We start from the raw sequence: 23,317 nt of genomic DNA on the forward strand, positions 1-23,317 counted from the left end.
TTATAGTAAAGAATTCATCCTACCTTTCCTCTGTCTAATCCCATATACTTTTTGGCATGGCGGACAGTTTTTAATGTTTGTGTATTGCTAATATTACAAACAAACGTGAACACTGGGTAGTTGCGAAATTCACGTCAATCATTTGTGGTGTTGGCTAGATTGCAGGTGAGCGCACAGCAATGGATTATACTCAATAATAATAGATAGTCATAAACGTTCAAATCAAGGACAAAGACAGTGAAGGCCGTGTAACGTAAATAAGTGTGTGCAGAGGGTCAACTACACACAGTGCTGAGCACTTGGCTTCGAAACTTCGAAACGGAACAACTTTTACAAAATGACCAAGGCCAGAGTAGATGATTTGACTGTTGCGAACCCTGGAATATCTGGAGAGCCAAAAGTCTCCGTCTCTGAAAATGTCAATATTTCCGGTCTTAGGCAGGTATGCGAAAAGGGAACATCATTTGCCCGGAGGTAAGTATTTGTTTTCTTCTACACCACATTCACATCACTACTAACCACAACGTACATGGACTCAGTGCTGGTCTTAGACCGGTTATTTGTAGATTAATAACTTTCATTGTTCGTAGGGATCTTGGTGACAATAAGGGGTCAACAAGGCCCGTAATGTCGATTACGTAAACTTACGTTTGTTAAGGACTTGTAATAACCCAACATGGCATGCAGAACTATACACCACATTCGGGGGAAAGATTGATGGTTTACCACGGTCGTATTGATGGTTTATCCCAGTCAGATTGGTGGTTTACCCCGGTCAGATTGGGGGTTTATCCCGGTCAGATAGGGGGTTTATCCCGGTCAGATTGGTGGTTTGCCCCGGTCAGATTGGGGGTTTATCCCAGTCAGATTGTCGGTTTAACCCGGTCAGATTGGTGGTTTACCCTGGTCAGATTGGGGGTTTATCCCAATCAGATTGTTGGTTTAACCCGGTCAGACTGGGGGTTTACCCCAGTCAGATTGTTGGTTTACTCCGGTCATATTGGTGGTTTACCCCAGTCAGATTAGTGGTTTACCCTGGTCAGATTGGTGGTTTATCCCGGTCAGATTGGTGGTTTACTCTGGTCAGATTGGTGGTTTACCCCGGTCAGATTGAGGGTTTACTCCGGTCAAATTGAGGGTTTATCCCAGTCAGATTGGGGGTTTATTCCAGTGCGATTGGGGGTTTATCCTGGTCAGATTGGGGGTTTACCCTGGTCAGATTGGGGGTTTGCCCTGGTCAGATTGGTGGTTTATCCAGGTCATATTGGTGGTTTGCCCTGGTGAGATTGGTGGTTTATCCCGGTCAGATTGGTGGTTTATTCCTGTCAGATTGGTGGTTTGCCCTGGTGAGATTGGTGGTTTATCCCGGTCAGACTGGTGGTTTATCCCGGTCAGACTGGTGGTTTATCCCGGTCAGACTGGTGGTTTACTCTGGTCAGATTGGGGGTTTATCCCGGTCAGATTGGTGGTTTATCCCGGTCAGATTGGTGGTTTATCCCGGTCAGATTGGGGATTTGCCCTGGTCAGATTGGGGGTTTATCCCGGTCAGATTGGTGGTTTGCCCTAGTCAGATTGGTGGTTTATCCCGGTCAGTCTGGTGGTTTGCCCTAGTCAGATTGGTGGTTTATCCCGGTCAGATTGGTGGTTTGCCCTGGTCAGATTGGTGGTTTATCCAGGTCATATTGGTGGTTTGCCCTGGTGAGATTGGTGGTTTATCCCGGTCAGATTGGTGGTTTATTCCTGTCAGATTGGTGGTTTGCCCTGGTGAGATTGGTGGTTTATCCCGGTCAGACTGGTGGTTTATCCGGTCAGACTGGTGGTTTATCCCGGTCAGACTGGTGGTTTACTCTGGTCAGATTGGGGGTTTATCCCGGTCAGATTGGTGGTTTATCCCGGTCAGATTGGGGATTTGCCCTGGTCAGATTGGGGGTTTATCCCGGTCAGATTGGTGGTTTGCCCTAGTCAGATTGGTGGTTTATCCCGGTCAGTCTGGTGGTTTGCCCTAGTCAGATTGGTGGTTTATCCCGGTCAGATTGGTGGTTTGCCCTGGTCAGATTGGTGGTTTATCCCGGTCAGATTGAGGGTTTACCCCGGTCAGATTGGTGGTTTACTCCCGTCAGATTTTTGGTTTACTCCCGTCAGATTGGTGGCTTACCCCGGTCAGATCTGACTGATGTAAACCCCCAGTCTAGTTTGCCCCGGTCAGCCTGTTGGTCTACCTTAGTCAGATTGGGGCTTTATCCCGGTTAGCTTGTTGGTTTACCCTCGTCAGATTGGTGGACCGCTATTAATTTGAAGAGAAACAAAACAATCAATCAATCATACACAGACTAGCTCAGCAATTCATTTGGCAGTCTTAACCAACTGGAGAGTTCCAAGAGTTTGCAATAAAGCCCCGATAAATGTATTCCTACATGTACACGACTTACAAATACATGAAGTGGAATAGGTTTACACAGCAAACATTGTCTTCAGTTTCTAACAGAAAGACAAATACACTCACAATTAATGTTCTCATTTTTCTTAGTGTCGACAAACCAAAAGTATTTTGTATGTCAGCACACGTGAAAATAAATTTCCAGAGAGTTGATATCCCAGCTTGATTTATACACCAACTTTTAAGCTCTTTCCAAATTAAGTATTTATTTATTTGATTGGTGTTTTACGCCGTACTCAAGAATATTTCACTTATACAATGGCGACCTGCACTATGGTGGGAAACCCCCGACCATCCACTTGTTTCAAAAGTAACTATGATAGAATGACGTCATAAAAAATGGATGAGGCATAACCGTGACACGATGAATTGTACAAAAATCACGCCCTTGGATAGGATAAACATCAATAGCATTTTTGGGTTTCAGTTCTTCAATAATTTTGATAGTTTTCACATGTAATGTAAACCGGTATGAAAACAGGGCAGACTTCTAATGGAGTATTCATCATGCACTGGAACCCTCGCCACGTCACTGCTGGTCTTTTATCGTGTTTATTCTTGGGGCTGCAAAACCTAAGTGAAAAAATATTTAAAATCACATGTTATTTACTAATAATAATGCAGCAAGTTAGCATATATATACTACCAGGCAAAAGAAAGGTTTCGCCGTATTTTTTGTCATAAAAACAGTAAAAGCGCGGTTCCGGGTTTGATTCTAAGCAGGACTTAGCGTATGACTGCATCGTTTCCTCTACCAGAATGTATCGTCAAGAAAGCAGCAATTGGAATTGTGAAATTGCGACCACATGCAAAACTTCCTTTTGAGGCATGGCTCGTGATGCACGTGCGGTAATGTTGCATAAATACTCTTGCTGGAAAGAGCAGACATTCAGTGACCGAAAAAACACAAACAGTATGCCAAGACAACGCAAGCGCAACGAGACCAGGCCATCGGTATGTCCACCATGGGAGTCTCGCAAAGTCACATTGCAAGAACGTTCAACTGCAGCCAAACCACCATCAGGAGGTTGTTGATACGCTATCAGCAGACAGGCCAGACCCAAGACAGACCAAGATCGGGAAGACCGAGGGTAACAACTGCGGCTGAAGATCGCTACATCCGGCAGATCCACCTCCGAAACCGATTCCTTTTTTGAGAGAATATTTCACAATGATTTCTGTTTATGAACCAATCTTCTTAATTCTTATATCTGCCTTTGTTTTTGTTTTATGGGCTCAAGAAGTGGGTGAAACCTTTCTTTTGTCTGGTAGTTTAGTAACACCCCATCCCCCTAATCCAGCACACTGGAGTACCCACTGTTTACATTTCACGTCCTTTAACAGTAGCGTTGATGTTGATGTGGACATCATGGATAGGCTGAAAATTTTGTTTTAGATCAATTTTGTGGTTCCCACTGCTAGGAAACGTACAAAGGCTCGCTCAGAACTACATCTGTCTGAAGGAAGGAGACACCTTTGCCGCCAAAGTTATGTAGTCCCATTCCTGCATTTGCAATGATGTATTGTGGACAAACTGGTGACGTAGTACTCATGTGTTACAAGACAACAATGGTCAGTCCGGCTTGGACCTGAGTTGCCATTTCGCGGGAATATGCACCCAATTGAATTCACTATACCATCAACGAATTTGTGATAATATGTCCAGCCGTTTTACAGGACCATCTTGCCGGTATTACTCTTGGTCAACTCAGAACTGACAGCTCATATCTGCCTGAAGTAGCTAAATTAACAATATCGTTTACGAATTTTTATGAAGCACTTTGTATAATTGTTGTACAGAGCTATCTCACTAGTGTTGTTTTTCGCCAGCTCAGAACCATATCTGCCTGAAGTAGCTAAATTAACAACATCGTTTACGAATTTTTGTGAAGCACTTTGTATAACTGTTGTACAGAGCTATCTCACTAGTGTTGTTTTTCGCCAGCTCAGAACCATATCTGCCTGAAGTAGCTAAATTAACAATATCGATTACGAATTTTTGTGAAGCACTTTGTATAACTGTTGTACAGAGCTATCTCACTAGTGTTATTTTTCGCCAGCTCAGAACCATATCCGCCTGAAGTAGCTAAATTAACAATATCGATTACGAATTTTTGTGAAGCACTTTGTATAATTGTTGTACAGAGCTATCTCACTAGTGTTATTTTTCGCCAGCTCAGAACCATATCCGCCTGAAGTAGCTAAATTAACAATATCGATTACGAATTTTTGTGAAGCACTTTGTATAATTGTTGTTCAGAGCTATCTCACTAGTGTTATTTTTCGCCAGCTCAGAACCATATCTGCCTGAAGTAACTAAATTAACAACATCGTTCACGAATTTTTGTGAAGCACTTTGTATAATTGTTGTACAGAGCTATCTCACTAGTGTTGTTTTCGCCAGCTCAGAACCATATCTGCCTGAAGTGTCTAAATTAACAATATCGATTACGAATTTTTGTGAAGCACTTTGTATAACTGTTGTACAGAGCTATCTCACTAGTGTTGTTTTTCGCCAGCTCAGAACCATATCTGCCTGAAGTAGCTAAATTAACAATATCGATTACGAATTTTTGTGAAGCACTTTGTATAATTGTTGTACAGAGCTATCTCACTAGTGTTGTTTTTCGCCAGCTCAGAACCATATCCGCCTGAAGTAGCTAAATTAACAACACCATTCACGAATTTTTGTGAAGCACTTTGTATAATTGTTGTACAGAACTATCTCACTAGTGTTGTTTTTCGCCAGCACAGAACCATATCTGCCCGAATTGGCTAAATTAACAACATCGTTTACGAATTTATGTGAAGCACTTTGTATAACTGTTGTTCAGAGCTATCTCACTAGTGTTGTTTTTCGCCAGCTCAGAACCATATCTGCTTGAAGTAGCTAAATTAACTATATCGTTTACGATCTTTTGTGAAGCACTTTGTATAATTGTTGTATAGAGCTATCTCACTAGTGTTGTTTTTTGGTCAGCTCAGAGCAATGTCTGTCTGAAGTAGCTAAATTAACAATATCATTTACGAATTTGTGTGAAATAATTTGTCTAATTGGTTTACAGACTGATCTGGCTATTGTTGCTTTTGGCCGGAACGTCTTTCTTGGTCTATCAGGTGTACAGGACCGTTAACTACTTTCTATCCGGACCCACCATACAGACAACGTCCACTGTCTACCCCTCTGATGTGCCATTCCCAGCGGTGACAATCTGTAACCAAAACACAATCAGGTATATCAACTGTTACTCTTTACAATGATTCTTAAAGTGAAAGATTGCTAACAAATGAAGCAATGCTCACTGGGCTGTCAACCGAAAGACTGGTAAATATATTTTCATTTAATTTCTTATTTTTCTTTATATTCATATATATATATATGTATATATAGAAGGTGTTTAGGTACTATAATGTCAAAGTTGTTGTCTCACTGTAAACAAAGCTTTTACATGTATTATTATTACCCACGAGTAAAAGATTATGTAAATAATGTTGTGAAAATCGCATGAAGGTGAATATAAAGTGACACCAGAGTGCCCAGACACTATCAATACGGTTCATAAAACCTACCTTAAAATTCAAACATCTAATTCCATCTTAAAATTTCCGAAAAAATCAGTAAAATTAACCTTATATATATTTTACACGTCTCGTTATGATTACCCCCTGAACGTAGGACTCATTGTACAACACATGTGGGAAATAACCAGTTCGTGCTTTTAAAACGTTTGTGTTACATTTGGCAATCAAAAAATGGCCCATAACTTGTCGCTCCGATTTGAGTATGCTTGCTTTTAGGCTTGCTGTGTTTAACATGTTTTTTTCCAGTAATGCACAGCCTTGATATGTTGATATTTATTTATTTATTTCATTGGTGTTTTACGCCATACTCACTTATTTCATTTACACGCCGGCGGCCAGCATTGTGGTGGGAGAAAACTGAGCAGATCGGTTGTTGCTTTAGGTCACCAAGGTGCCGAGTTTTCAGAGTTTTACCATGTTACCTACACCCGCGAACTTTTGATCAGTCACTAAGGCGAAATGTCATTGAATTGGGATTATCATTGAATTGTAATTTTTCACAGGATAAGCACCACTTTCTTTTCACCGTATTTTCAAGAGGAAACGTCAGAAAGATCACCGCTCGTATATGAGTCTTTGTTGATGTTAATGGCGTTACTGAACAGGAATGCTAGTCGGCTGGAGGACGTTGACTTGAGCCAAATGTTTGGAGGTAGAACAGATTTCACATTAGAAACATTCTACAAGCAAAGCGGTCACACCATAGAAAGCATGATCAAACGGTAAGCTGAAGTATAAAGTAAGAACTACATTTAAAATGGTTACCATTCATTTAGGCGAATGTGTAAGAGGCATCACTAAAGTTGTTGTCAAAGAAAATATTTCCAACAATGTTAGATCATGTTACTGCAATGTTGATTAATCACTGTCTTTGACAGTCTTCTGTCCGTGGCCTCAATCTCAACATCCATCTGACGAGACACGGAAGGATATCACAAGCACATGAATGTGGACGGAAAGACTGGCATTCGCAATTATAGCCATTATAGGCTTAAATTATCTTAGATAATGGGCACACCAATGATGTTGCAGATTGCAAATGTCAGTGACTGCCAGAATTAAAAGCGGTATTGGATATACCAATGATATTGACTTTAGAGCGGTAATCTCAGACTTATGAATGGTAATTGATATATCAATGATACTGACTGTCAGACTTATGAACGTAATAGATATACCACTGTTTTTGATTTTGCATACTTCAGTTATTTGCATGTTTAATCAGATATATACATATTACTAACTGTCAAATTTCACAGTACAATGGATATAGTATATAGTGTTTGATTGTCATTTTTTCAAAATGTTGACGGAAGTACCAGAGGCCAAGTTTCTGAGGATTCATAGTATTGGTAGATATGCAACGATATTTTCAGATTTCATTGTTACAGGTGACAATGTTTATTTTCCAAGTTTACAACATAAAACCGTGCATGTAGTCACAGAGTCTCGTTTTTGACTCGTTCTACAAGTACGCCCAAAATAGCTAGACTGATGTTATAGACTGTTGTGATATGAAGTTGTGAAATGTTTATTACCACCTGTAACTCGTTCTTTAGATGAACGCACCCCGGAAGGCGTTGTGATCGCTAAACTGATGTTACACGCTGCTGGTGTTATAGTTTGAAGCTTAGAAATGATTTAGCACCCTTGACTCGCTCTGTAGTCGTGAATACCCCAGAAGGCGTTGTGATATAACGAGACTGATGTTACAGACTGATTACGTTATAATGTTGAATTGTGAAATGTTTTTACTGTCTTTGACCCGTAAATACCCCAGAAGGCGTTGTAATGGCTATACTGATGTTGCACTCGTTGTTTACGTTGTGGTGTAAAACTGTAAAATCGATCCATTTGTCAGCCACACCGGCATTATCGTGGCGATTGTAACTTTAAATCACACATATGGATTTTATGGTGACAGAGATATGTGTTATTTTAATAAGGATATCAGGATATAAGGATCTGGATAAAGTATTAGGTAAATAGTGCCCTGAAAGGCTGCATTAGGTGTTGTACTGTGTGGCATTGTGGTCTTGTCTGCAGCTGTGTGTTCAACGGAGTGCCGTGCCGACGTGAATGGTTCACAGCTCAACTCACAGACGCCGGTCACTGCTACACGTTCAATGGCGCAAACAAAGACGGCGGCCTGCGGACGGCTTTACGTGGTGAGTGTTTCTACATTACTATTGCAATGACAACCGTAGGTTCGCTATCAGAGATAAATATCCATCGGTAAATATGCACTTTCTATTGATTCTGGGTTTACAGAGTCGATTCTCACTGGCTGGTGTACTAGATAGGCAAGTCCAGCCTATGCCGTGCCTAAGTTGAATTTTAAGTATGATACTTTTATTCAACTGTGACCAAGGCTGCAAAGTTTAGCCCATATGACCCTGGTCTCCATTATTAGCCAGTCAATGTCGATTCTGTTCCTCTTCAATGATCAACTCGGGGTGGGATTTCCGTAACTGAGCACAAAGACTCGGGAGCCTCCTATCAATGCGGTCGCCGTGAGTTCTAGTCCAGCTCATGCCGGCTTTCTCTCACGTTGTGGAAGGGAGGGAGCAACCTGCACACGGCCTTGGCCCCCCCCCCCCATCTAACTCTGCACAGTTTCCAGCCACCATAATTCTGACCATTGTCGTACAAGTAGATAAATAAAACAATAAAATCACCGCCAAATCGCTACAACAGACGAATAAAGCTTGATATATTGCATCCAAAATATAGACCAAATGGTGACCTAGTGTCAAACATCCGTCTATGAGACAAAACTCCCTCACTGATTAGGAAAATGCAAAGATATGAACGCGTTCCATTCACAAAGGCAGATCAATTACATTAATGATGATATTTTAGGACCATTTGGTTTAAAGTGAAAGACAGCATCTGACTAATGTTTATGTCCACTGAAAGATGAAAGCTGTGGACTTCGGCGATGAGCGCCCCAGTGATAAATATAGCTTTCAAGGAAATTGGACATACTGGAGGAATATTTCTTCTACTGCTTGAACTGTTGATACAGCAGGCCCACTATATCATTCCCGGTTCAGGTCGTAGCATCCGGCGACGTTGTTTCAATAGCCTAGCAGATGCACGGCCGCGGTATTCCCGCTTCAGGTCGTAGCATCCGGCGACCTTGTTTCAATAGCCTAGCTGCAGATGCACGGCCGCGGTATTCCCGCTTCAGGTCGTAGCATCCGGCAACGCTGTTTCAATAGCCTAGATGCAGATGCACGGCCGCGGTATTCCCGGTTCAGGTCGTAGCATCCGGCGACGTTGCTTCAATAGCCTAGCTGTAGGTGTACGGCCGCAGTATTCCTGGTTCAGGTCGTAGCATCCAGCGGGGTGGTGCTGGGGATTTTAACCCGAATTAAATGCTTACAAAATTACAGAAGGATTGTTGTACAACTAGATTCATGCTCAATTCTGAAACTAATGAAAATAAATCAAAGTACCAATGAGGCTGACCTAGTCATTCGACTGTCGTTGGATTTTATGCTTCAATTTTGTAGAGGTGTCTTCTAAGATGAAAGGAGTGCTTATCGCGGAGAAGCACCTCGGTTTGAACACTGCGCCTCAATAATTTCGCTCTATTTTATAAAAGAAAACAAAGAGAACATCTCTTGTATGCGAGAAAGACGAAGGAACAAAATTTAGATTCTTCAATTATAATAAATTCAGAGAAAACACCTTATATCATAAGATTTTTAATTAATTTTTAGCGTTGTCGGGTGAGATGCTGTCTTCTCATTCCCATAAACCTAGCTTCGGCATCCCTCATGAATTTTGCACTGACCTGGATATTTGTTATTTATAAACTGCTGACTAAACGCTTAAATGAACGACAAAAAATGTAATTTGGGGAGATGAATACAGTTTGGGCCGAGACAGTATGCTACCGTCTGGCATAATATGTGATGCCATCGTTGAATGTTAAGTCAACAACTGATATTCACGGCTTGTAAATCAACTGATTTTACATCTGTGGTGGCACGTGAATGAGTGAATGATTATGGATTAACGCCACACTAGCAATTTTGCAGCCATATCGTGGCAAGGAGAAGTTTAAAACAGGAGCCAGTGAATGGTTTTCGATACAATAAAGAAACACTTGACATAAAACTAAAATAGACGAACATGTTTAAAACGACTCTATAAAAGAACCAAACCTTAGTAAAAATTCGAAAACCACAATATACTTATAACATTGTGGTAAAACCTATGAATATATGATATATTTGTACATATTTTTAAGAACTGAATTTTATGATATAGGCCAATGGCCTTAAATAATTTATGACAGCGTCGCCAGCAAAGGCGTCGAACACATCGAATATTGTGTTGACTGGGTAGAACTTTTCTCGAACTTGAGCAAAGAATACACAGTCAACAAGGGTATGTTTGATGCAATATTGAGCATCACATCCAACACACTGTGGAGCAGTGCGCCCATCAAGAATAAAATGTCAAACGAGAATGGCAGATACGGCACCTTGTTAAAACTACTTGGTCTCTGCGAGACATACCATGTGTATATTTATTTATTTATTTGATTGGTGTTTTACGCCGTACTCAAGAATATTTCACTTATACGACGGCGGCCAGCATTATGGTGGGAGGAAACCGGGCTGAGCCAGGGGGAAACCCACGACATTCCGCAGATTGCTGAAAACCTTCCCACTTACGGCCGGAGAGCAAGCCAGCATGAGCTGAACTAGAGCGCTACCGACTGAGCCACCATGTATATAAGAATTACAGCCAATGAGAGGTTGAATAGCGTGCAGTTTATTATGCACCTGTAAATCTCATTCAGCCTACCAAAGACGACGAACATATTTAAGAATATTAGACCTTTAATCAGTATAAGGGATTTTAATTTTGGATGTTGATTTATTAATGGCAGCTTTAGTATTCCTGTCTACGACGTTGTATCCCATGGATATCCAACAAAATATAATATATATCTTTACCTCTTTTAATTAGTTTAATTAGGTAAGGATAAACTTTCAAGAATTAAGGGATTTTTAAATTTATTATACTGTATTTCTGAAAGGCAGGCGAGTGAGTAACTACATATGAAAACATGAAAATTTTAGACATAGAAAATCTAAAACCGTTGGAAGCTGTCCATTTCTCAATCTTATTGAGACAAAGCTGCAGTTGCCGGTCGATGTTATTCATATTCTTAACGCGGTAGCATATACGGAAACCATTAATATACAAAGAACCCTACGTACCAGATGTAAGAGTTTTAGCCCAACTATTTATTTTGATGCTAAAAATCTCGCAGAGAATAACTCTCAGAAGATGACTTCTGGAATATTGTTTAAGCTAGTTTATTTGAGATATCATGAGGGGAGAATATCCTTAAGTTTCTGTAACATGTTCCAGACCTTATGCATGGGTGTTTTTGACGTAATGCCTGGAACAAAGTCCCGCCAACAAGATCGTCTCTTGGACTTAATTAATGCTAGCTCTAAATATACGAACCTGGTTTAAATTATTCTTATCAGAACAATGATTAAATCTGCGCTCTGCCTTTTTACGGTCCTTTATGGCTTTGCGACAGTCATCATCGTACCCGGTTTACTTTCGGATTTTGGATTTATCGAGGTCTAAGGTGTGGTTCTATCAGCTGCTGTTAAAATAAGTTCATTAAATTTTAACAAACGATGATCTGCAGCATAGTGATTTTCCGGAGTGATGTCGGCCTCACAGAACACCCCAAATGCCATCCATTCTGCTTTATCGAACTTCCACCTAGCTACACGTTTCGAAGAATTAGAAGTGAGATGCTCTAGGACAATAGGAAAATGATCACTACCATAGAGGTCGTCATGCACCTTCCGAGAAAATCCGGGAGAACTGATGGATTCGTGATAGTGAGATCTATAGCAGAATATGAAACATTACTGGATATAAATAGCTCTTAGGACCATCAGTGAAATAACACAGTTCGTCTTTAGATAAAAAAAATCTTCCCCTATTTTGCCCTTGTCATTATATTATTATCCCCAAAGGGGATTATTGGCATTAAACTCTCTCATAATTATAAAAGGGGTTTGCAGTTGTTCCTTTAAATTATTCAACTGCGAAAGTTACAGCGAAGAATGAGGAAAAACATAAACCGAACATAAAGTGATTGTTTCCGATAAAAAACACAGCGACAGCCTGAAGCTGTGGGCTATCGAGGGCAACAGGAACGTGAATAATATTATTATTCACGAAGATAGAGGAGCCGCCACAAAGTTGCTATTCCTTATTAGAATAAGTGGCGTAAGGTGTATAAATTTTAAGAGTTATTTCATCTTTGTCATATGTCTTCAGGTGAGTTTACTGCAGACAAATGGCAATTGGATTTAAAGATTGAACCAGCTGTGTTATTTCAGTAAAATTTACCGTAACACCTCAACAATTCCACTGTATAACTTTGTCTAAGGAAGACATTATGGAGGGAGGCGTATGGGTGATTTATGTTTAGACCGGGGACGACCCTTTTTGGGAGATCTGCTGGGAGATTGTGCAGCAGCAGATGATGTATCCATCACGTCTGCATCCGATGTTGAAGTATCAACGTCCTTCAATGACCCAAACCTATTAAAAGCTTGAATAGCATCCCTAGTGGCCTTACAGGGACGTTCCATGGGTCCAAAATGTTTATCTCTCTTATGATTTTTACCAGATTTATATTTGTTACCCGTTGAGTTCTATGAAGAATCAACAGTTTTGTGAGATTTCGATTTATTTACACATAATGTGTGGTCAAATAAAAAAACTGCAGGAGAATCAGGTAAAGTAGCAGGTTTCTAAGAAGATATAAATCGGGTTTCCTTACAACATTGGCATATGTAGATCTAGTAAGGCCATACGTGGCAGAGACTAGGTTCCGCTCTTCCTGTGATATATTATTTTTACATTTCAGAGATATGATTTCTTTTTTTTTGAATATAGGGCAGCCCTGGGATAGGGCTATGTGGGTTCCGCTGCAATTCAAACATTTTATTGGTTTTGTGCAGTCGAAGCCCTCGTGACCTGCTTCCCACATCTAAACCACACCAGTTTATTGTAACATTGACTAATGCCATGGCCAAACCTTTGGCAGGAGAAACACCGGGTGTGGTGAGGTATAAACAACTCCACCCTTACATATACGGCCAGAGAAAGATAAATGACGGAAGCAGATATATGTTCGTTTTAATAAGATTTCCATCTCTTTTAATTATGAAGCGTTTTACATCCATCATTCCTTAGTATTTACGTTCTTCAGTTATTTTTTGTTCCGTCATTTCGGCAAGGCCTTGGTCTCTGTCACGGATTTCGCCATGACAGCTGTTTAAGATGTTATAAGGAGAAACAGAGACAGTCTGCTGTCTTATTTTGTGAACTTTCAGTAAGCGTATATATTGTTGTTTTCTGGAACATTCCAACAAAATGTTACCAGATTTAATTTTCTTGACTTGTTTTAAAGTTCCAGCATAGTTTTCTGTTTTTTTTTAAACAAATGGATCTATTTTCATTTTGTCTTGATTTTTGTTTACTAGGAAAGTAGGAAAAATAATTGTTTCGTGCTTCAGTATCTAGCGTTATTCATTTCTTCTTTTCTTTCCAACGACTGTTAAAATTTGTGAGGAGACCATGATGTATTTTTATTAATTTCACCTTTCGTGTCCCCCATCCACCACGAAGTGCCACCAAAGGCGAATCCACCTCTGCGGAATCCACAAACGATATACTCCAACAAACTGCGTTTAACTAATGGTTAAGTTCAATCTACTTGATTGACCCAATGGCCACCGCCTTCTACACTGACCCAAAGAAAGAACATCCAAAGAAAAACCAACTTCACAACTTACAGTAAGTGAACAAATGACAAACGGGATCAAGTGTAAGCTTGACGCATCCAGTTGATTGATTGGACCGGGCCTGTCTGACCTCCCGTCCAGGAGAAGTAAGGGCCAAAGTGGCGTTTTGGGTTTGAGGGTCTCGTAAGACCAACACGCCCTCAGCCACCAGGATCCCGTCCTCTTCCATTACGGGTCGCAACCTACGGCCAACAGGTCGCTCCCCGGTTGCCTCTCACACAACAGAGATGATGTGAGCATATTATATTCACCGGGCCCACACTGTAGGTTAGCCGCCTTTCACGACAAGCTTGCCTAGAGGGCTAAGGTCCTATTCTTTTTACCCCGGAGACCCCACGGGGTGTACGTAAATGATACAGACGTACCCAGGAACACTTTGCGAAATGGCGCTTCGGTTACACGTAATTAATCGTTGTAAACGATGTCAAACTGATGTCCTATATTTTTGTGTTATTACATATCACTTCATGGAATGAATAGGTAAAGACTACGTCAACTTTTTTTACGCCGCGCTATCTGATAGCAACGTGTTTGATTGGATAATATTCTGAAGATGGCTGCCTCGATTCACCCCAGGCATTTGTGCAGTGTTGTCATTTTGTTCTACATGTTGTTCGGTAAAATCTCATTCAAATGATAAAGTATGGTACTTTTAGAAAGCTTGAATATCCTGCTTTCGATTCAAATATATTTTAACCAGGTGCTGTCTTTCACTTTTGGATGTCAGACTTAATGGTTAACTATTTGAAATCAAGCTTAATGGCTAACCATTTCATTGAACCTTTGGATGTCAGGCTTAATGGTTGACTATTTGATATCCAGCTGGATGTTATACCATTTGGTTCAATCATTAAATGCACAGCTGTCTTGCTGACTGTTTAACTTCCTTTTTTTTTAACAGGTAAGAATGGCGGACTTACCTTAGAGTTGAACGTGGAGCAATACGAGTACTCATACAGTCGAACAAACACCGCGGGTGTGTATCTTCTAATCCATGACCAATCAGAAATACCCAACCTCGTTCTGAATAGAGCCCTAGCCGTCACTTCCGGCTATCACACCTCTATCTCTCTCGGTCTCCTCAACGTAAGTAATCTGTATTTTAAGGTCAAGTATTCATATGGTGTCAAGATTGTGCATAGCTTTAAAATTGCTTACATGAAAAATTTTAAGGCATTCTGGTGTAAATTACAACAAAACTATCCGAAAGTAAGCAGAAATGTAACACCAGAAAATCCTTCATGAATTTGCCTAAGAACAATACGTAAAGCTGTCGTCGAGTATATATAAGAATTTTCCCACCAATTCCGTGGGGAGAGTTTAATAAATATTAGGCCTATTTGTTACCATAACGACAACTCTTGTTCACAGAGAACAAGTTATCAAAACAAACATGGGAATTGCGGAAGAAGCCAGTTGACGTACTTTCCGGTTGGGCAGCCATATACTCGGTCGGCTTGTGAACTTGATTGTCTTACCAGATACGTACGGGACACGTGTAAATGTATCTACCATTACATGCCAGGCTATCTTAACGGTGAGACAAACACCATTCCAAACACACATATAAGTAACTTCCCGAAAGTTTAAGGCCCTGTAGTCAGAAACCACTCAGAAAGATACAAAAACTAAGCAGCACTGTATGGCATATGCTCATTTTTGTGTGGCAATGGAGGTAATTTTCCGGTCTATACAGGTCCAAGCTGTGCATTTATTTGTTTACTTGGTGTTTTACGCCGTACTCAGCAATATATCATTTCTACGACGGCGGTCAGCATTATGGTGGAAGGAAACCAGGCAGAGTTCGGGTGAAACCCTCGACCATCAGCAGGTTGCTGAAACAGACGAAGCCAGCATGGTCCAAGCTGTGTAAAAATTTATCAGTCTACGGTGTTACGTTGCAGTGCTTTTAATGTACCATGGATTTTAGTTTGGTACTAAAGCTGCCAGAAGCTGTGAAGTACATGTATAGCAGAAAAGAACAAAAGAGTTCACCACGTGCATCACCTTGTCCAGGCATGTTATACACCCAATTTTATGTCGTCAAGACACTTCATTACTTGGCCTTGATTTTAAGCTAAACAAGCTTTTTTTAGGGCCGGTGGAGGACTTCAGAAAATTTCAGATTTTCCTTCGCCGTTAAAGCAGTATGTGAGTTTTATCGTCATCTGTAGCTTCCATAATCGTTTGTGTAGCCAGCTTTTGTGTTTAACTTTAAAATGGCTTTTAACACACCTTTGAGACATTCTGTTGTAAATATTGTAAGCTTTATATGGATTTACATCCAAACATTAAGCCTAAATCATGATCTGATGGTAAATCAAGGAGGAGTGTCTGGCCTGCTGTCAGTATTCCTGGACAGTCTGGATGATGTATGATTTTTCCGGCATGTTAAAAGCAAAGTTAAACCTATAGCAAACAGTCAGATTGCTGTTCCATCGTTTGCTGTCTTTGGGATCATTTCCTTCCGATCGTTTTATGACAAACTTGTCCCTATTATTAATCGAATAATAATAATAATCTGTTATCCTCCTGCACCGGTACAAAAATGTTTGGTGAAATAACCGAGCATCATACATAAAAAAACAGTATAATGATTTCGTCTTATTCCTATACGTAAAACTGAAGGAATAACTATTTTTATCTCGCATTATAGGCTCTGTTTTATTTCTGGATGAAATCATATCAGTTGTGAGTACACTGATGTTTAAAATGGGATGACCGCTTGTTGCTGTTCTTTCTGTTGCAGCCCGTCAGGAAGATAAATGTGATGTGTTCAAGACTGTGTCTTGTGTCTTCCCAGAAGCAGGTGATTGGTTTATTGAGATTCTTCGCTGTTTAGGGTTTTGTAGCACAACTGCTTTTTTTTTCACTCCGAATACAATATGTTTTGCTGAAATAACTTGCTGTTTTTCTCCGAGTAGACTTAACAAACGCCCCAGGAGTTTCACCAAAAGGTAAAAATAAAAAACCGTTTCACATAACTGGTATATCAGGGTACAATAACTGTAATTGTAGTCTATACCACGATAGCGAAACCAAAAATCGCAGCTTCTGACCGTCTCGTGGTCTCCTGGTCAAGGTGCTTGCCCAGTATTTACTACGCCACCGGTGACGTGGGTTCAACCCCAGCTTTGCAATGATATTTTCATGGTCCCGCTGGTTCCATCGTTCTCGAGCCATTGGTGGCAAGCAGTGCTCTTCTTGGATGGTCTTACATAAATTTCCCTATAGACCACATGCCTTCCACTACTTAGACATGCGTCACACTTGGGGAAGTTCACCAGTAACTCGCCACAGGTGAATGGTTTTTGCCAAGCACAGCTGTTTCCTGCACTAATAATACCGTGGGCCATCAGATAAGCGAATTATTTCTGAGTGTGACATCAAAATATAAACAAATAAATACATAAATACACAAATACAAACATAAAATGAAATAAATAAAACTTTATCATGTTTTTAACTTGTATGACGGCTGGTTAACTGACGATTCATAAACAGGCTAATGTGAATGTAGTGGAACTATTCAATACCCGTGGGAATACTGGTGTTTTTTATTTCACTGATGCAGCCTGTATGTTGGATCTTGGCATTAAATATTATTTTGTTGTATCTCTTGCAGACAGTTTTCCGACTAAGGCCATCTACTCGACTTATTGCCAATGTAAAACGCCGTGCCAAATCATCAGTTATTTGACATCTGTGTCTCAGGTGAAAATATCTGACCTGGCAGCGAATCTGTTTGTGTTGGAAGAAAAGTTTGGCGATGAGGTTTTTGCCCAATACGTCATGGGGATGATGATGAGAGACTGGGTCCTTCTACGAGGGACCAGAAGTACTGACCTGGTTGATGCCATTCACAGCGTGGTGTATAACTCTATCACACCTGTACGGGAAGCTTACAACGTTTTAATAGACTCCAAGACACACATGCATCTGGTCCCAATTGCTTTGTCATGCAAGACAAATAATTCACAACAATATTGTCAGGAAGATCTATTCTCCACTCTGGAGACATTGTCGGAGGGTTTCAAGGGTGAACGCCCTCTAAGCGAGTGGTACCGTCCCCACAACGTAATCCAGACTGTTGAACTGAACGTAGATTTGGCACATAAACTACTGACGAAATCGGAGTATGAGTTGACACTTGTAGCCCAATTAGGTCATAACTGTTCTGGTGCTGTATCAATTTTGGACGACGTTCTCGTGGACATCAGCGCAAACTGCAACACTAGCTCCGAAAACAGTTCTGACGTAACCTTGATTCTGAAGGTACTGACTGGTATACGCGAAGCGTTTGACAAAGCCCACGAATCGGTTGAGCATCAAAAACAAAGCTACGACATCTTATTGCAGCACGTCAGCACCAATCTTGGGAAGTGGTATTTACCTTGGAACGAGATGGCACTGGACGCTACATTTTACAGGTAACACAGCTCAAGCTTGTATACCATTAGATCTAATTGGCAATTCAATCAGTAAAAGTCTCAGTCACTCCAGAACTATGGCTACCGACGACGACTGAGATCTATTTATCGTGGTTATTCGCGGCCGATTTTCCCCGAAAGAAACCTAAGGCGTCGTTTGCAATCCCACATAAACTGACTCATCGATTCTTGCAATTTACCAGCGGCAGTCACGTGACTGTATGAAATCAAAGGAAGTCCGTGGCACAAATATACATATGATTCGTGGAAATCGTTTGCAGTGCTCGTGAGTAGCTCGTATGACAAAGCCACTACCAAGGAAGATTAGTCACAATTAGGTAGATCGTGGCTGATCACAAAATGAAAACCATGTGCCACCTCCCCGATAGCCTCGCACTCACTGGCAATATCTTCAGATTCGCCATGATCTTCATACGATCAATCCAAGATTTACGAAAATTAAATGATTGTTCAGTCAAACATTGTTTTAAGTAGTCATTAGTCTAGATGTGACCGAGATAAATCAATCAATCAGTCAATCAGCCTGTGCGAAGTTCGACGTCTTAGTTATACAGTGTCCAGAGGAACTACATAAACTTCCACAAAACTGTTGTTTTTTTTTTATCCATGACAAACTTAAAATATAATATAAAAGACTTACTGCAAAGAGTTTAAAAACACGATCTTGAAGTCCTTTTGGCTAACGGGTGTCTACTAACAACGCGACACAACTGGAGTACTGGTGTTGTACTATGGTCGTTAAGTGTACAGTGTAGGCCGTTCAATATCCGCGATTGGGACCATCTCCATACAGCCAGTTAAGTTGCGTCTTAAGCTCCTGTGAATGCCGAGCATCAAACACAAAATTGTGATAGGTTGTTGGGCGAGGTCTGAAGTTAAAGAGCTTCCGTTTTGTGTAGACTGACGGAGCCTGATGTTTTACATTTATACAGATGGGCACAATATTAAAGAAAAAGAAAACATAAAAAGATACCAAAATCAGATGAAAGCATGTGAAAGTTTATTTGCAAATTTGGGCTTTAATATATTTTTCGATTTTTTTTTCCTGAAAGTATTTGAAAATATGGGATCACATTTTGGTATTTATCGTCGTTGCATAATAATGTTCTAAATCAAGATGGGATGCTTGTCTAATAAACTTATTTGAATGTAAATTTGTTGTTTATAACACATGCATTTAATCTGAATTATGATAATATTTATGAAAATATTAAAACATAAATGTGATCAAATTCTAGGCTGAGAACATTTGTTAGCCGAAAAGACCAAATTCTAGTGTAAATTTATTTATTAAACATGTGTTACATCATTATTTATAACATTCTTATACAAAGACTATATACACCAAATGGTTGTCCCAAATACCCACCGTACAAAAACTGTCTTCAAGTCTCGTTTTCTGTTCAAAGATAAATCGAACAAAATATTGAGGAGCACATATACAACTAACTTTTAGCATTATTTCGTCTGAACTTCATGTAATTATTTACGTTTTCTCCACCTTTAATGAATTTATTTAATTATTTATTTGATTGGTCTTTCATGCCGTACTCAAGAATATTTCACTTATACGACAGCGATCACCATTATGGTGAGAGAAAACCGAACAGCCCGGGGGAAACCCATGCACGCTTATCCGCAGGTTCAATATTAATGGTGGTTTTGACCTTTTATTTCTGAAATTAGCATAATTGTATGACTATGACTGTATGTTTTAAATGGTATTCATATGATTGCTCGTCTGAATGTTTCCAGGGACAACTACGGGTCGGTTGATATATTCTACCCGGAGATAAAAGTTACTACGACCAGAGAGGACTGCGCCTATGATATTGTCGCCATGATGTGTAAGTTTTACATCTTGTCTTATATTCATTATTTTCAACCAGGGCAGTCCCAATGACGTATCAATTGACTTATACGTACTTTTTAATAATGCACTCAGAGAAATAAAATTTGTTATAATCTAATTTTGACAGAGCACTCTTAAGAGTTCACAAATATTTTAATGATATTAGTGGAGCATTATAAATAAACTGTAATACTAATTCTATTTTTACATCAGTGGACCTCCATGGCCGAGAGGTTTAGCATGCCTGCGCGGCGCAATAACCCAGCAGCTTCTCACCAGTGCGGTGCTGTTAATTTAAGCCCACCTCATCCCGGCTTCCTCTCCGGTCGTAGTCAGCCAGCAGCCTCGGGTGGTCGTGGGTTTCCATAGGGCTCTGTCAGGTTTTCTCCCACCATAACGCTGGCCGCCTTCGATTAACCGAAATATTCTTGACCACGGCGTAAAACATCAATCAAATAAATAAGTCAATGCTTTTCCACCATTATATTTCATTAATTTATTTATTTGATTGAAAGTTTTCAAATATATGATATATTGGAAGAATATGTCACGTATGCGACGGCTCCCAGCATTAGGGTGGGAGGAAACCGGACAGAGTCCGGGGGAAACTAGCGATCTTCCGCAGGATGCCACAGACCTTCACATATATGAATGAAGAGAAAGCCAGCATGAGCTGTAGTTGACCTCACAGCGACCGCATTGACGAGAGGCTTCGGGGTCATTGCGCCGCGCTGATACATTAATAACTCGACCACATTACTGGACTGTTATCATATTTCCTTTATTAAATAGGCTTTATTCTCATGGCATTAATTTACTGTTATTCCAATAACATTTTTCGAGATAATGACCCATGCTTATTGCGATAAGTATACATGTTCTTTGAACTAAAATTGTCAATCTGCACAATACGATTTTTTTTCAGGCGATGTCGGCGGAAGTCTTGGGTTGTGCTTAGGCGGAAGTCTACTCACTGTGTTTGAAATCGTGGACTTCTTTTTTCGCAAAATTTTTTGCTGTGCGCCATAATTATCCATGTACAAATACACCTGTCTAAGAATTTACACCTTTCTTTATAAATTCACAGCGATATTGCAAAGTCAAGTGCATGACGTCATGGACACGTAGACACGCTGCTTGTAAATAACCACAGAGGTGTCCAAGATATTTATCCAGATCAAGGCTTCGCAAACTAACAATTTTGTCACAATGTTTTGGACTGTGTGCTCAGGGCAGCTGGGATCAATTAAGTCGGATTGGCAGGGTTTTCATTTTACTACTAAAGAAAACTAGATATACAAGGAGAAATTAATGAATGAGGTTTATTTATCCTCCGTCAGAGAAACCGTTCCTTCAGCACAGTGTGAAGAAACAGTGAATAATGCCAGAGAAAAATAAAGGGAGATCACTCGACGGCACTTGGACATTAGCTTCCAAATTGAGTTTTCTCCCCTGATAATTCCCCCCCCCACCCCCCCAAAAAATGTCAAAATCTGTGTTACACCGAGTTCAAGAATTCTCCGAAGAATATTTGACGGTGTCAAGTCTCATGGAAGGAGAAAGCATGAGTGTCCGGAGTAAACCTCCGCCCATCGCTGGGTTCCTTACAGTAAACCACCGTCCCACTGAACTTAGGTCAAAATTTCAAAAACAGCTCCAATAAAAATGATTTGTTCCCGAAAGTCTAAAATTTGAACATTGATTCTTTACGGCAGAAAAAGTACTATTCTCGAGTACAGCCCTTTCCTATTATGACTTTGTTTTTAAGCAATTTATGACTTAAGTCTGAATCTTGATCCAGAGAGGATCCATCAACATATAGACCTATGCTGAATACTGTATGTCTACCCTGCTTTTGATCCATAACTGGTTGTTCCATGGTTACACCTATTATAAAATGGATATAAAGGTATACTTTGATGATATACTGATGCTCTGCTTGTTAGGAATATGGCGATAGCGTACGTGATGATTTCAACCTCCTGAAACCGCAAACCTATCAGTCAGCACATCAATGTAATGTTTGTATGATCTGAAATTCACAGAGCATGAAATATGTGAAGTATGTGAAATATGTAAAATAAAATCATCTATATCGTGGTTGTTTTTCTTTTCTGCCTTCCACAAACAAGCTGTTCTATCAAAACTCAGCAACCCAGCGTTATCCTGCTTTCAACTGACAGCAAATCATATCAGAGATTTTGGTTATTCATCAAATATCATTTGCTGTCAGAATTTGTTAACTGTTGATCACGTAGATGTTTTCCTTGAGATCATATATGTAGCTAAAAGTCAAGAAAGAGTTACATGTATAGACGTTTGTATTTTAATGTTTGTAAGTGTTGTTAAATCACTGGTTTGTCCACGGATTCATGATGATTCACAACAGATACGGAAATAAACCCAGTTTTCACTATCAATTAATGCGTTAAGGAAGGCCTAGCCTACTGACAATTTAGAGGCCGTTGTTCACCCCTCATATGAGAGACCATTTGCCACCACGATATGATGACTGTGGTCGCTGCTCTGCTTTTACTCTCCGTGCTATTGTCTTTTGGTATTAATTAACAAATGTTTGAGTGACACGACTGGAAATTTTCAAGCGAGGAGTGATCATTGATCATGGCGAACCGGCGGAAATAAATAATGAAACGACTGTTGTGAGTGCGTAAGCGCCGGCTGTGTTTGCCATTTTTACTGTTTACATTCAGTAGATGGGAAGACAAAAGATGTCGGCTTCACGGAAACGGGAAATGCCGGATTTATGTGGTAAATTTCATTGATCCTAAGGTGAAACAAGGTCAGATCACCGACTCCATTAGGTGAAAAGCTTAAGAATTCTGACTTTAAAGGTCAGTCATATTTTCACTCAGCTTTAATAAATATCAGTGAAGTTACGGAGTGAAACATGCTTGATGCGTAGTGTAAGTTAATATGGTAGCCGCGATCAAAGTTTGGGCAGTTTTGGTCGCGACAGTTACATAATTTTCCTCAGTCTGTTTTCCTCAGAGCATTAAATGTGTTTTTAAAATGTGTTGTTGTAGTTACGTCACTCCAAATTCTTATGTTAGTTCAGGGCTTTCTCCGCTAGACAGCGCCTTGAACGTAAAGAATGTAAGTAGTCCCT

At 40.1% G+C, this 23,317-nt stretch overlaps 2 protein-coding genes across 2 annotated transcripts; both read left to right on the plus strand.

The window, feature by feature from the left end:
* Positions 1-337: 337 nt before the first annotated feature.
* Positions 338-17,587, plus strand: LOC135473200 (acid-sensing ion channel 4-A-like). Its single transcript, XM_064753043.1, has 7 exons — positions 338-474; positions 5,503-5,670; positions 6,625-6,741; positions 8,066-8,187; positions 14,789-14,973; positions 16,637-16,696; positions 17,513-17,587. Exons 1-7 carry the CDS (start codon positions 338-340, stop codon positions 17,585-17,587), a joined length of 864 nt encoding a protein of 287 aa, XP_064609113.1.
* A 23-nt stretch (positions 17,588-17,610) lies between these two features.
* LOC135472190 (uncharacterized) lies at positions 17,611-21,650 on the plus strand. The gene is made up of 3 exons (XM_064751569.1): positions 17,611-18,317; positions 20,094-20,185; positions 21,116-21,650. Exons 1-3 carry the CDS (start codon positions 17,680-17,682, stop codon positions 21,217-21,219), a joined length of 834 nt encoding a protein of 277 aa, XP_064607639.1. The 5' UTR covers positions 17,611-17,679; the 3' UTR covers positions 21,220-21,650.
* Positions 21,651-23,317: the final 1,667 nt, after the last annotated feature.

Source organism: Liolophura sinensis, chromosome 8 (assembly GCF_032854445.1).
Source record: "Liolophura sinensis isolate JHLJ2023 chromosome 8, CUHK_Ljap_v2, whole genome shotgun sequence".
NCBI lineage: Eukaryota > Metazoa > Mollusca > Polyplacophora > Chitonida > Chitonidae > Liolophura > Liolophura sinensis.

Bases quoted from the DNA above. Each gene is read 5' to 3' on its own strand.
- LOC135473200 (XM_064753043.1), top strand. From the start codon at position 338: ATGACCAAGGCCAGAGTAGATGATTTGACTGTTGCGAACCCTGGAATA. The intron at 5,671-6,624 runs GTATATCAACTG...GTTACTGAACAG, and splicing joins TGTAACCAAAACACAATCAG to GAATGCTAGTCGGCTGGAGG. The intron at 8,188-14,788 runs GTGAGTGTTTCT...TTTTTTTAACAG, and splicing joins CCTGCGGACGGCTTTACGTG to GTAAGAATGGCGGACTTACC.
- LOC135472190 (XM_064751569.1), top strand. From the start codon at position 17,680: ATGGGGATGATGATGAGAGACTGGGTCCTTCTACGAGGGACCAGAAGT. The intron at 18,318-20,093 runs GTAACACAGCTC...GAATGTTTCCAG, and splicing joins CTGGACGCTACATTTTACAG to GGACAACTACGGGTCGGTTG. The intron at 20,186-21,115 runs GTAAGTTTTACA...ATTTTTTTTCAG, and splicing joins TGATATTGTCGCCATGATGT to GCGATGTCGGCGGAAGTCTT.